This window comes from Fibroporia radiculosa (assembly GCF_000313525.1).
Source record: "Fibroporia radiculosa TFFH 294 genomic supercontigs, scaffold7279, whole genome shotgun sequence".
Taxonomy (NCBI): domain Eukaryota; kingdom Fungi; phylum Basidiomycota; class Agaricomycetes; order Polyporales; family Fibroporiaceae; genus Fibroporia; species Fibroporia radiculosa.
The window spans coordinates 9,606-23,652 of NW_012133445.1; the positions used below are offsets into that span (position 1 = coordinate 9,606).

At 51.7% G+C, this 14,047-nt stretch overlaps 3 protein-coding genes across 3 annotated transcripts; all 3 read left to right on the forward strand.

The window, feature by feature from the left end:
• Window positions 1-478: 478 nt before the first annotated feature.
• Window positions 479-5,879, forward strand: FIBRA_06447 (uncharacterized protein; the record flags this gene model as incomplete). The annotated part of the gene is made up of 8 exons (XM_012328169.1): window positions 479-1,659; window positions 3,887-4,149; window positions 4,208-4,576; window positions 4,633-4,662; window positions 4,716-5,142; window positions 5,195-5,599; window positions 5,659-5,755; window positions 5,808-5,879. The coding sequence occupies 8 exons, from the start codon at window positions 479-481 to the stop codon at window positions 5,877-5,879; spliced, it is 2,844 nt and encodes a 947-aa protein (XP_012183559.1).
• A 3,057-nt stretch (window positions 5,880-8,936) lies between these two features.
• FIBRA_06448 (uncharacterized protein) lies at window positions 8,937-10,902 on the forward strand (the record flags this gene model as incomplete). The annotated part of the gene is made up of 6 exons (XM_012328170.1): window positions 8,937-9,591; window positions 9,648-9,677; window positions 9,736-10,162; window positions 10,215-10,619; window positions 10,683-10,779; window positions 10,831-10,902. 6 exons carry the CDS (start codon window positions 8,937-8,939, stop codon window positions 10,900-10,902), a joined length of 1,686 nt encoding a protein of 561 aa, XP_012183560.1.
• An 835-nt stretch (window positions 10,903-11,737) lies between these two features.
• Window positions 11,738-13,280, forward strand: FIBRA_06449 (uncharacterized protein; the record flags this gene model as incomplete). The annotated part of the gene is made up of 3 exons (XM_012328171.1): window positions 11,738-11,837; window positions 11,901-13,158; window positions 13,211-13,280. The coding sequence occupies 3 exons, from the start codon at window positions 11,738-11,740 to the stop codon at window positions 13,278-13,280; spliced, it is 1,428 nt and encodes a 475-aa protein (XP_012183561.1).
• Between the last annotated feature and the right edge of the window lie 767 nt (window positions 13,281-14,047).

Consider the following 14,047-nt stretch of genomic DNA (forward strand, 5'->3'; position numbering starts at 1 on the left):
CAGTCCATACTTGATGCAGTGCAGTTTTACTGCAATAGCTATAGCCTCGAGGTCAAACAATGAGAATCTGACAAGTGGTTGTTCACATCGTCAATTCTGCATGATAAGGCCTAAAAGTCATACCTCTGTCACCTTGCCGAGCCTCGCCGTAGCGGAGTTGGAAAATCTTTCATCCTGAGTCCTGCAATAGAGGTGGAGAATTAACTAAGTACTTAATAGTACTAGCTTCCTCATTATCTTCATGACTCCCCGGCAGTCACACTTGCGAAAGGGAAAGCACTATCGGGATGAAGATTCTACTCGACGGCCAAAACAGAATGAACGCATAACAGATGTGGGTCAACGTAAGTGTCACTTGTAAACGTATCCACAATGTACCCAAAGTGACAACCTCGTGACTGCCGTTATAGATATAGACCGGCGGGAGTCGGGCGTTTTCAGAAAAATGGGAATCAAGGAGAAATCAAAGATAGAGAAAATGTCCAGGCGTGCTAAGGACCTGCCGATTGAGGTGTGGGGGCAAGTGTTTGATCTGCTGGCGCAGGACGAAGAGCTGTACACGCTGCGGCGTTGCGCGCTTGTTTGCAGGCGATGGGCACCGAGGTGTCTATGGCATCTGGCGCGGAATGTCGTCGTCGGGAGGAAACACGGACACCGGGTGGCGAAGACGATGGTAGCGAACCTGGCGAAAGCGATAACCTTCAGGCAGCCGACTGGATTCGTGGTGAGGCGACCAAACCCGTCCGTAGAGACCCTAACGATAGGAAATCACCCTTACGACACAAATTTGACGGCAGGGGCATTCCACGCGGACGTCTTTGCTCTCCTGCGGATGGCATTTCCGAACGTAACCCGTCTCGTCCTCTCGGGCGTCGAGTTTCCGTCGTTGATTGTGTTTGCGCGGCTTGTGTACTCGTTTCCGCGCCTCGTTCGCCTCGTCTGCCATGGGCTGAGATGCCAGAGGCGCGGCTATGTGCGGGGGCGCGCGCTGCCTCCCAAAGACCTTGCGCTGACACACCTCGAGATCCATGAGTCTGAGCCTGTGATCGATTTCCTTGTCGAATCCTTGATTTGTCGCACTCTCCGTCACTTGGAGTGCCGGCGTATGCATTTTACTGTCGTGCAACGGCTGTTAGACTGTGCGATCACTTCTCTTCGTTCACTGGACATCAACGTGCCGGGACCCTCCTTGCCAGATGTGGACGCTTCCCTTCGCTTGCAGCACCCCTCCCCCTCCTCCTTGGATCTGAGCAGTTTCGACTGCTTAGAATCCCTCATTCTCATCTTCGACGTGTTTAATCTGGGATCAGGCACAAGCGCGATCTGGAATTGGCTGCATCTTGTCCTGGCTGAGCTCGCCTCATCCAGGCTCAAGCAGCTCACAATATACTTCCACATATACTACCGTAACTTCTCTGGTATGGATAGCGTATCTGATATTATCCAAGACCTGTCTCCGGGTGTCGATGACCATGCTTTTGCTCGTCTTGACGAGCTGCTCGCTGGTGTCGACTATCATCATCTGCAAACCATCTGTTTCAACTTATGGTTCAACAATCGCATATCGCACCAGTATATCCCTAGTCCACCAACCCAGCAGCTGTGGTTCCAATTCCTCTCTTGCCGACTCCCCAAGCTTACCGCACGCGAATCGTGTAGGTAAGTATAAAAGGCCTTTTGCGTTGGCATCATTAGTGACTTTCCTTGCCTAGAGACTTTATAGCCGTTGTGGTACCCGCTGACTTACGGTTTTCGCGTATACCGTAGTCTATAGCACCATCGTTTGAGACGGACTATCGATAACCACGGAAATTTTCAGTTTCCATTCATCTCTACTCTCCCCATCTAGCCTCCTCTGGACCTCAGCCATGGGATGTGTTCATCCCGTCGATCTCCAATCCGATTTCTCTGCATACGTACCCAGTGCCTCGCCCATTCTGTGTGCAGCTGTCCATATCATGTACTGTCCCTTGCTTTGACCCTGTGTCCTTGCAGACATATGGTCTTCATGCTCTCTCACTGTACTTATGACTCGGCTACCATAGGGATAGCCTTGTATTCCCGCACCTGTCATATGGTCTTGCTCCGCCTGCTGTGTCCTGACCTCATACATGCTACTCTTGCTCAACTCTTGCTCTACGTGGAGTTTGTGTTACATGTGCTCCGCATGACCCTAACATGTCGTTGCTCACTGCAGTCCTGCCTATGGCACACGACTGCCACAGCAGACGTGCCACTACCAACGTGCAGAGATCAAGCAGATTGCCATTTGGGACCTGCATGAGAGAGCGAAGCTCGTAGAGAGACCTCGCTCAGCAGATTACTAGGAGCCACAGGTGAATAGCTTTCATTTCACGAGAATTGTGCATTGTATATGGTGATGGTGCTGCAGTGCATCCATCCCACAAACTGCCAAAAAAAAATTCCATTCGCAAAAACATCATCATAGAGGCCCGACTCTGATCTATGCATCAGGCTGCATGACCATCCTCTTCTCGCATTATCTTCCCGTCCGACCCAGTGTGCGACACCTAAATGCGAGCACTACCCTCGTAGAGCATGGTACGTACTTCTACTATTTGACGATCGTTCTGTGTACGGCTCCCGTTTTGACCCCACAACGTGCAACGCACAGCCTGTGTATACGCCCTACTATTGTGCGGGTGCCCTATGCGACTCTTACCTCAACTCTGAATGAGCCTCTGGTAGTGTTGCGCTTCCGAGTCTCGGAGATTACGGGAGGTGTGGTATTCTACATTTCGATGAGTTCGGTAGTCAAACGTTTTTGGCGCTGTACTCACTCTCATTACGCTCCGTTCTGGCCGCTGAATGGCGCACTTTTGTTGTGCCCGAAAGCCTGTCCCAGAATATATGCTCGCACATGTCCTGGATGACGAGCGGCCCTCAAGATGACGAACTGTATGCAGACCGTTCGTGTTTCGGCGCGGCCTACGGTGGTCATATGAACATGTTGTACTAGGTGTAGCTATTGATAAATGTGCCCAATGCTATCCTGCAACTTGATCAAGTCAATGGGTTGTCGTGTCACCTCGGCACGTGAACGGGGCCACAACCCCGAGGGTGGCGTCAAGCTCGCCCGTCATCCTAGTTCGCTCACCACAAGACGCACAGGCTGCCGTTCCAGAGGACCGGTTGGGTGTCTGAGACTCTGACTCTGACCTCATTGTGATGCTGGTCCAAATCTATGGAATCTCCGAGAGGTGCGATTTTCTATGTGTCGCATATCAGTAATCTGTGATGCCAATCAATTTGTTCCGGCGGTCAGATACGTCTCTGGTTCTTTGCTCATCTTGATTACGCTCCTTTACCGCCCCTGAGGTGCTCCTGAAGCGCTATCCGAGAACAGCATGCCATAGACTGCGGGCAGCATCCAAGACGAAGAATTAGTATCATATACAGAATTTTCGCATTCTGAGTTCGATGGCAGCACATAGTCCTGGAGGGATGTGGTCATTTACACTCGTGACAAATCCAGCAGTGCGGTGTCTATCATGCTCTCTACAGTGGTGCTACTAATCCTGAGGGTCCTCTGTATGAGCTGGGTAGTTCGACTGTTGACCGTTGTTATTCGCCGGCCCGGTAGCGTAAAGCTCTTCCGTCACCATACCTCGCTGACCCAAAATGCCCACGCGAAGCGCAATAAGCTCCCATTTCCGCGGCCAGTTTGGCAATCTGGCCTTACCGCGCTTCCGTTCTGATGGACGACAGTCCATGCACAAACATGCGGTCTTTGTATGCAAGTTGACCGACCCCTGCCCGAACGCTCGCCGTGGACCCTTCTCATTGCAAGTATAAAATGCTCAGTATAGGATCACGGCCGTTCGGTGCGTTCGCAACAGCATCTTCAGTATTCACTCCTCGATAGCGGACAGCCTCATCTCGGCCCATACTTCCAAGACATGGCGCACATTCTCTCATTGCCTGTCGTCGAGCAGGATATCGTGTACTTACTATGCACTGTCTCTCTCGGTGCTATTCTAGTGCATCTGGTACCTTATATCATGGACCCGCGTGGTCTTCGCACGTATCCTGGGCCGTTCTTCGCAAAGTTCACGGATGTGTGGTTGGGCTTGACCATCTTCTCAAACACCTGGTCTGAGACCGTCGACAGCTTACACAAGAAACACGGTATGTCCAAATCTTCCTCCGTCCGGTTGTCTGAACTAGAGACTGATTGAGATCACAGGTGCACTCGTCCGCATTGGGCCAAATCACGTCTCTATCGCGGATCCTGCGGCGCTCCCGCTGATCTATGGGCACTCGAGCGGAGCGCTCAAGGCGCCGTACTATGACGTATTCGTCGACTTCAAGCACGCAAGTATGTTTTCGACACGCTCGCGGGCAGAACATGCGCGCAAGCGCCGCATAGTGTCGCACATGTTTGCCCCCAAGAATGTCCGCGCGCTCGAGAGCACGACACGCGTGCATTTTGCCAAGTTCGTGAACCAGTGGGACACCTTGTGCAAGTGCATCGAGGGATCGACGTCAGACGGCACAATGGGCTCGTCGAAGTGGACCGTCAAGGACGGGAGGGTCTGGTTCAACTGCATGATCTGTAAGCTGCTTACAGCGCCTTTTTCTCAAAAGCACTCTGACATGTGCCTTGTGCAGGGTTCAGCTTCTGGTCATTTGATACTATCAGTGCGTTCCAGAACGATTCCAGCCCCAGTTGATTAACAGCCTCCACACTCTAGGTGATCTTGCCTTTGGCTCTCCTTTTGGCATGATCCCGGCTGCGAAAGACGAGACTTGGGTCGTCAAACACTCCAAGGGCCCAGTCGAAACCTTTGAAAAGTCCGCATTTGAGATGGAGAAGATTCCCGTCATTAGCGTGCTCGCCGCCGGCATTGAAATAAACTCTGTGTTCGGCTTCCTCCCCTCGCGCTGGCGGCCGCTGGCGAAATGGCATCCACGCATTCACGAGGGGACCGCGGCTGTGGAGAAGCTGGCGGGCCTGTCGATCACGTCTGTGTCGAAGCGCCTGGCGAACCCCGAAGCGAGGGAGGACATGCTGCAAAAGCTGCTCGAGGGACGCGACGAGGATGGGAGCCCGATGGGCCCGGACGAACTGGCCGCAGAGGCATTGCTCCTCATCATCGCTGGGGCGGATACCGTTGCCAAGTGAGTCTGCCTTCCCATCGAAGCTGCTAAATAATTTAGTGTGTTCGTGCAGTACGTCATGTGCTACGGTGTTCTACTTGGGCCGACATCTCGACGTCCAAGCTAAGCTCCAAGCCGAACTCGACGACGCGCTCGCTTGTGTCGACTCGGATGTTGCACCGTACGAGGCAATTAAAGACCTGCCCTATCTCGACGCGGTGATCAACGAGGTACTCCGCTTGCACTCAACCGTCGGCGCTGGGCTGCCACGGGTGGTACCAGAGGGCGGGCTGAATGTGCTCGGGCAGACGCTCAAGGAGGGGACATGGGTCAGTGTGCCAGTGTACAATCTGCACAGGAGCACAAAGATCTGGGGCGAGGACGCGGGTGAATTCGTACCGGAGAGGTGGATCAACGTGGAGGCAGAGGCCAAGGCGGAAATGACGCGAGCATTTGCTCCGTTCTCTATTGGCCCGAGGTGAGGATACCTATTGTAGCTGCTAGCGTGGACCTGGCTGACCTGCGCGATCGCCTCAGGGCGTGCATTGGGCGGAATCTGGCGACCATGCAGCTTCATATCATGGTTGCGACGATCTTCCACAGGTACAGCTTTTTGGTTGAAGGCGATGGTCCTGTAAGTCGTCCGATGCAATTGGCACGATACGTTTCTAACGTGACTTTTCAAGCTCTTGGTACAAGATAGCTTTGTCAGGAAACCCAAGGATTGCATCGTTGGCATCAAACGTAGGGCCCTTTAAGCCGTGGACTTGAGCCTCGCTTGTGAACGTGTAGAAGCGGCCGTAGTGTTCATACTCTGTACCTAGGAGTAATGAGTCTCAATGAACCGTTCAATTTCGACTTCTCCAGAGAAGTGGCCATAACTTGTCGGAAGCTGAATAATTGAATGGAAAATGTTTACTCACCTTAGGGCTCCAGGCTACACCCTGGTCTGCAACATAAAGATACAGTACAGGGGCAGGCGAACATATAATTGGCACCCAGTCTAGAGTGTGTCATGATAGCGATATATGCATTGGGCCGTCGTTCAACGTTCAACCATCTGTCCTTACGAGCGGAGTGGGCACGGCAACAGGTAGCGCCGCCCGTGCGACTCGGGATTTTCGTTGTGTTTGTGGAATAACGAGCGAGATTTGATCGGCGGCTCGAGTCGGAGTCCCGATTGAGATCAAGCAGTCGGGATATGCCAAATCTGGATATGTTTCCTGCTGAGTCAGCGCTCCACATGGCTCGACCACCCGACACTCCTCTTGGGTCTCGCTTCAAGTTGGTCCTGACTTTTTTTCTCTGCCATTGACATCGTTGCCTACTTACCCGTGCTTTTCTGTTCTCTATTCAATGCCCGGTCGACGTTGTTTGACCATGTTTTGATGACTGTGTAGGAACTGTAATATATAATCTCAATCCGACGTCGTGTAGACGGAGGACTAATGTATGTACCTGTAATATATAACTAGAGAGCTGTAAGTAATACATCGCGTGGAATGAAGGATATACGCACTCTCAATCCGATGTCGTGTAGACGGAGGACTGAGGTGCGCGGGCGACGATGTAAAACGTATCATACCGCGAGTTACCTAATTTAGAAGGATGGTGAACAAGATAAGGAACGAGTAGACTAAGTAGCTAATAGTGTCCGTTTGTATTACTGACTTCACAATCCATTTACTTCGACAGACTGATCGGTGCTGAGGCAGGACCAGCTCATTTATGTGAGTGCCATCGCCCTTGTCTCTGATACGTTTATTGACAATTCAACATCTCTATGTTCGTCCTTGGGCCCGTCTCAGTCGCACGAATTTTTGTTCATACCACACTCCCTGCACTCTTATCCGGTGTCCTGCGCCTCTTAGCTGTATACACATTTCTACGTTACGGACTTGGTCTTCGCTCTGTGCAAACCTCGCTGTGACCAATCTACAAATCTCACCGCCACCGTACTCGCAGACCCTGTGAATTCGCGAACAGCCTTCTAGGACTCGCGCTCATTACATGCTTGTTTAGTCCAGGTATGATCGCGTGGACAGTCTCAGCGCCAAAATCCACTCTCTGACCAATGTGGCATCTGGCAACGACGACAATATTTCCCAGAGCTCCGCAGTGTCTATTCACCTCGGAGCCGAGTGGCTTCTCTGGCTTCGATTTATGCGCTACACGTACAATTGCACCCCAGGCAATACTTCTGCTTCGGGCACACAGCCCTGGCACTCTTGACCATCTTTCACGAAGAGTGGTCTCGGACATGACGGTTCAAGAACGTAGGATTGGACGTACCCAAGATGTTAGGTTCATTGTACAATCCTGTCGCTTTGTACAGGATGAGCATGGACCAGGAAGTTGAGTAAGAGACGGACGGCAGCTTATCCTAAAAGTAAATGCTGTGAGCCTTCGGAATGTGCGGGGCGCATGTAGGCTATTCCTGAATAGCTTGTACCTCATGATCACCACTACTCCCAAGTTTCTTCTGGATGCACAGTTTTTGTTTTGTGGCGTCGGGCTCTTGCATCGCCTGATGCGGCTTTGGGCGTTACGCAGTCTCGAGTGTGCTCGATGAGGCTCCTACTTAATGTCCAAGCTAAAGGGCCGATGGAAAGCTGAAGAGTTTCGATGGCCCACGCAACTCAAAGCTGTGTGGCTATCGCTGTGCACTTCCCTACCCCATCGGACTCATGCAGTTTTTCTCCGGGCGACGGCCGCTGTGTAAGGGGCAATCTATGTTAGTCTTGAGCGGCTCATTCTTTTCCTCAGTCTGCTCCTAGCTATAAGCACTGCCTCACTGCATGACAGCCTCTGGTTTACGGTGTCACCAATACAGCCGAACTCCTTATTTCTGCGCCAAGTACGCTATCAAGGTATTTGCTCGGGTGCTTCTCCTCGCTCACTGATCCGTGTCCACCCTTTCATAACAGCGGCGGACCTGCTATCTGTGCTTTGAATCTTCGTATTATCTTGTCTGCTGGCTTGCTTACCTCACTACGAAAAAGTCTGACTCTTTTGAGGTAATATCAAACTTAAATGCGAATCTTGTTTCAGGTATCCTCCTGCACATTCTCGTCGATTCATAAGAGGTGCAGTCTTCTACGTCTCACTGCACTATAATATCAATGATCCGTGATACCAATGTAGATTACTGCTGTATCGTACGATGCATAATTCCAGTATTCAGATGTTTTCTGGCGCTTTCCTCGCCTTCATTATGCTTCATTCGGTAGGCATATCATGAGTTGGTCATTTATATTTGCGATCAGCTTGGCAGTGCGTTGTTTATCATGCACATTACAACGTTGGTGCGTAAGGCCCCTCTGTGCAAGGGCAATTGAGTTGACGCAAATTGTTACTCTTCGGCCCGGTAGCGTAAAGGTCCTGCGTCACTACACCTCGCTGACCTAAATTACTCACGAGAAGCACAAGAAGCTGCCATACTCCGTAACCGGTCTGACCTTCCGATCACTTTGTTGCGCGTCTTTGCTCAGGAGGCCATATCTCTGCAGTCCGGCCATGAATTCGTGCGAATCCCGCACGAATCGCATTGCCTCCGTATTGGTTATGGCGATGCAAGTCCTGTATTGCGTGCATAGCGCAGCCGGCCCTATTTCTCGCGCTTGGGCAGCTGATAATCCGCGCGGCCTTGTGGTCTCTGTGCACAAGTCAAACCACTTCTGCCCGAACGCTCGCCGTGGACTCTGCTCAGTGCAAATATAAAATGCTCTACATCAAGATCACAGTGACTCGGTACGTTTTCAGCTTCAGTATCACTCTATAACGACCAGCCTCTTATAGGCTGATATTTTAAGGACATGGCGCATATTCTCTCATTACCCGTCGTCGGGCATGATATCGTGTACTTGTTATGCACCGTCTCCCTCGGTGCTATTCTGGTACATCTGGTGCCCTACATCATGGACTCGCGTGGTCTTCGCGCGTATCCCGGGCCATTCCTCGCGAAATTCACGGATGTGTGGCTGGGCTTGACCATCTTCTCAAACACCTGGTCTGAGACTATCGATAACCTACACAAGAAACACGGTATGTCCAACTCTGCTCGTCATCGGATATCTTACTTGGATATTAATCAGCTCAAAGGCGCATTCATCCGCATTGGGCCGAATTATGTCTCTATCGCGGACCCCGCGGCGCTCCCGCTGATCTATGGACACTCGAGCGGGGCGCTCAAGGCATCGTTCTATGATGCGTTCTCCAACTTCGAGCATGCAAACATCTTTTCGACACGCTCGCGGGCAGACCATGCGCGCAAGCGCCGCGTCGAGTCGCAGATGTTCGCCCTGAAGAATGTCCGCTCACTCGAGAGCACGACGCGCGTGCATTTTGGTAAGTTCATGAGCCAGTGGGACGAATTGTGCAAGTGTATCAAGGGATCGACGTCAGAAGGCACAATGGGCTCGTCGAAGTGGACCGTTAAGGACGGGAGGGTCTGGTTCAACTGCATGATTTGTAAGCTACTTACTGCGTCTTTCTCTTGAAAGTGTCTTGAAATGTGCCTTATGCAGGGTTCAGCTTCTGGTCATTCGATACTATCAGTGCGTTCTAGATGCTCTTTAAAGTCTCAGGACCTCAGTCAATGTCATCACATTCTAGGTGATCTCGCTTGTGGCTCTCCCTTCGGTATGATCGCTGCTGCGAAGGACGAGACTTGGGTCGCCAAATACCCCAGGGGAGAAGTCAAGACCTTGGAAAAGTCCGCATTTGAGATGGTCAAGATCTCCGTCATCAACGTGCTCGCTGCAGGTTTCGAGATAAATTCTGTGTTAGGCTTTCTTCCCTCTTTCTGGTGGCCGCTGGCCAAATGGCACCCACGTATCCGCGAAGGCAACGCTGCTTCGGCAAAGTTAGCGGGCTTGTCGATCGCGTCTGTGTCGAAGCGCCTGGAGAACTCCGATGCGAGGGAGGACATGCTGCAGAGTTTACTAGAGGGCCGTGACGAGGATGGGAACCCAATGGGCCCAGATGAAGTGGCTGCGGAAGCCTTGGGTCTTATCATCGCCGGTGCAGATACTATCGCCAAGTGAGTCTGCCTTCCTATCGAATCTGCTGAAGGATTAAGAGCGTTCGTGCAGCACGTCATGTGCTACGGTATTCTACCTGGGCCGACATCTCGACGTCCAGGCTAAGCTCCAAGCTGAGCTCGACGACGCGCTCGCTTGTGTCGACTCTGAAGTTGCACCGTACGAGGCGGTCAAAGACCTGCCCTACCTCGACGCGGTGATCAACGAGGTGCTCCGGTTGCACTCAACCGTCGGCGCGGGACTCCCGCGCATCGTACCCGAGGGTGGGCTGAATGTGCTAGGGCAAACCCTCAAGGAGGGGACATGGGTCAGCGTGCCCCTTTTCAGCGTGCACAGGAGCGTTGAGATCTGGGGTGAGAACGCGGGTGAGTTCGTGCCAGAGAGGTGGATCGACATGGGGGCAGAACCCAAGGCAGAAATGATGCGAGCATTCGCCCCATTTTCTATTGGTCCTAGGTGAGAATGTCTGTCGCGGCTAATAGTCTCCCTCTGCTGACTGGATGCCGTCCGAATTTGAAGGGCGTGCATTGGGCGGAATCTGGCGATCATGCAGCTTCATATCATGGTTGCGACGATTTTCCGCAGGTACAGCTTTGTGGTTGAAGGTGATGGTCCTGTAAGTTGCACGATCCAACTGGGGTGATACCTTTCTGATGTGTCCTTCAAGTTATTGGTTCAAGACAGCTTAGTCAGGAAACCGCAGGAGTGCGTTGTTGGCATCAAACGTAGGGTGCTCTGAGTGGCGGACTCCAAATTTGTACAAGTAGTCGCGATGATTCTATTCACGACAGTGGCCCCTCGCATGGTGCCGACAATTCAGAACCAATATAGTTTTCCTTGCAGGTGGTACGGGCAGCGGTGACTAACGTTTGATATGCCGGTCGATGGCGGGATATGCTGGATTGGGCATTAAGGTGCTTTAAATCTATGATGCTACATCATGATACTATCAGTTCTCCCCCTTTCCGTGTTGAACGTTCTGGATATATTTGGGTATCTGAAGTAGTAATGAAACCAGTAGAGGAGAGCCAGATATTTACATGTGAATCGACACGACCCGAGAAACATTGTCTATTGTACCCTAAGAGTATTTATGGATCGGGTGCAGTGGCCGGAGGTCGACTCAATAAATGCAAAAATCGGAAAAATCTGATGCATGAAATCTGGAATTTCAAGCGCCCAGTGTTATCATTCAATATTCAATATTTAATATTCAGTGTGTTTCCCGGTAAGCACTGAGTACTGAGTGAGCACTGGGTGAACTGGTTCTCTAGTGACGGTGGTTTCTCTAGCTCTCTTATGACCGATCAATGAACATCTGGCTCATCGGTGGATCCTTGGCGACATGGTTGGGTACAACGACTGGCGTTCAGAACCTGAGTAGGCTGTTTCCTGATCCATAAAGCTGCAAGAGGAAAGCACAAGCGATATGCGTTGGTGTCGACATGCAAAATCCAAGGATCATTAACAGAGTCTCGGAATCTAGCCCTCGTGGCTGTGTACTTGGCGCGTTGATTGCGTATGAGGGCTGAGCGTGCGTGGACCGCTTGGCTTGAGCTGCCTCTTGCTATCCTATGGTCAGCCCCTCACACGACGAGAAGATATGGCGCCGCCGAGGAGGGGAACCGACGCAGCGTGCGAGAGGGGCAGAAGTGGTTTTGCATGTCGGTCAACGTGAGTGACATCACTTATACGCACCTTGGGTATCTCGTCGCCAACGAGGTGAATTCACCATAGATGTCGATCCGCGCCCTCGCGGTACCTTCAAAAACATATACGAGAAGGAGTTGACGAAACCGCCTAACCTCTCTTGGTCTCCTCGTCTCCCGATCGAGATGTGGGAGCGGGTATTCGATCTTCTCGCTCGGGGAGGATGGGCATATGCACTACGAAGCTGCTCGCTCGTCTGCAGGCTGTGGTCTGTGCGGTGCCGCTGGCATCTCTCTCGACACGTTGTTGTCCGCGACAAGGAACACGGGCACCGTGTAGCAAAGGCGATGCGAATGGCTGCATCCCAGGCAAGCTTGGCCGAAGCGATCACACTCATGGAGCCTCTTGGATTTCTCATGGGGCGGTCGAACCCGCGTGTGGAGACCCTCACAATTGGGGCCGATGGACTCAGGTCAAAGTGGGCACCTGCATTGTTCCACACGGACGTTTTCACGCACCTGAGTGTCTCATTCGCGCACGTCACTCGCCTCACTCTCGACTCGATCGAGTTCCCATCGTCGATTGTCTTGGCGCGGCTGGTATTCTCGTTCCCTCGTCTCGCTACGCTTGCTTGTCACTCTCTATATACTGTTACTCAGGGTTATGTACCAGGGCGCGCGCTGCCTCCCAAAGGCTTTGCCCTGGCAGATGTCAATCTGGACGAAACCAACGATATTGTCGACTTTTTTGTCGAGCCCCCGATCGGCGCCGCCCTCTGTCATCTCACTATGAAGCTCTCCGGATACTTGAATCACTCGACCGACGGTCTGCAGCGACTAGTATGCGCCGCTGGCGCTTCTCTTTCCTCGCTGGATGTTACGCTTAGGATTGATGATGTCTCCGCCAGCCATGAGACACGGCTGGCTGCATTCAATCTGGGCGAGCTACGTTGCCTGAGCGCACTCCACATCACTTTCGACATAAACCCGTATCATCCAAAGGGCCCCGCCGCCATACCCTGGGGTTTTCTGCATCACAGCTTATCCACACTCTATCCGTCAAAGCTGCAGCAAGTTACGATTGGTTTCATAATTCATAGCCCAGATCATGTTTCCACACTGGCGAAGACATTGGAAGATCCATCCTTGAGCGCAGATGACCATGTTTGTGCGCAAATCGAGGGGTACTTTGCCAGGTCTGAATGTCGTCATTTAGAAACCGTTCACTTCGGGATACTGTGCACCGGCTTAGAAGTCTCTGAATCTCTCCAAGTTCCTGCAGAAGGCTGTTGGTCAGATGCCCTTGTTCGTCGGTTTCCGGATCTTCATGCACGGGGTCTACTTCGGTGAGTATGCCTACTATTCACACTAATCCATCTACTAATCTTTGTATGTCAGGTCATCCGTGGCCGTGATGCTTAGCACTTCTGACCGCCAACGATTTAGTCGTGCATACGACAATGAGTGAAGCAGAGTCTTACCACTTCCCACTCGTCCAGATAGCTTCGTATGGAAATTCGCTCAGATGTGCTTCTTATATCTGCCTGGTTTCTGGGCCTTATTCCGTCTGCGACTATGCATTCACAGTAACCTTGTCCATTTATTTTACACTCATTTTCCTAGCATCAACCTTACAATCCTTAAGATCCATCTGTCACCGGCAGCCTTAGCTGTCTTCGCGTATCTCGTGTTTCGTTCCTTTACCGGTCTCGTCTGAGCAGGACGCATCCGATCGCATCTGTGGCATATTGAGGCCTGCATAAGTAAGGAATATGTCTATGAAGGATGTTTGGACGCGGCCGCAGGTATGTGAGAATGTGGAGGCAGAGTTTGATCGGGCTTAGAGTAAACGTAGTGACTCAGACTTCACTATGTTCGTCACGCAAGTGAGTCCGCGAGTATCTCGAGAAACTACGAATTCAGGAAGGCAATCTGGCTGGTCGTGCGAATCGTCGAAACAACGATGTGCAACTTAGTGCACGGTCAATCGAGATGAGTCCAAGAGCTCTGAGGGGCTTCTACCAGAGGTCTCGCAGAGGACATTTGAGAGCGATCGTAATTGAAAGGAGGTACTATCAAATGTCCTATGGACTTCGCCCCTCTGCCTCTTCCATTGATTTCCATAGTTGTGACTACGATAAGACTTGAACGTCTGTTCTTATGCCTTCGTTGAACATTTTCAAAGGTCGAATATTATATCAAGGATTATATACTCGGATCATGCCTTCAGTGAAA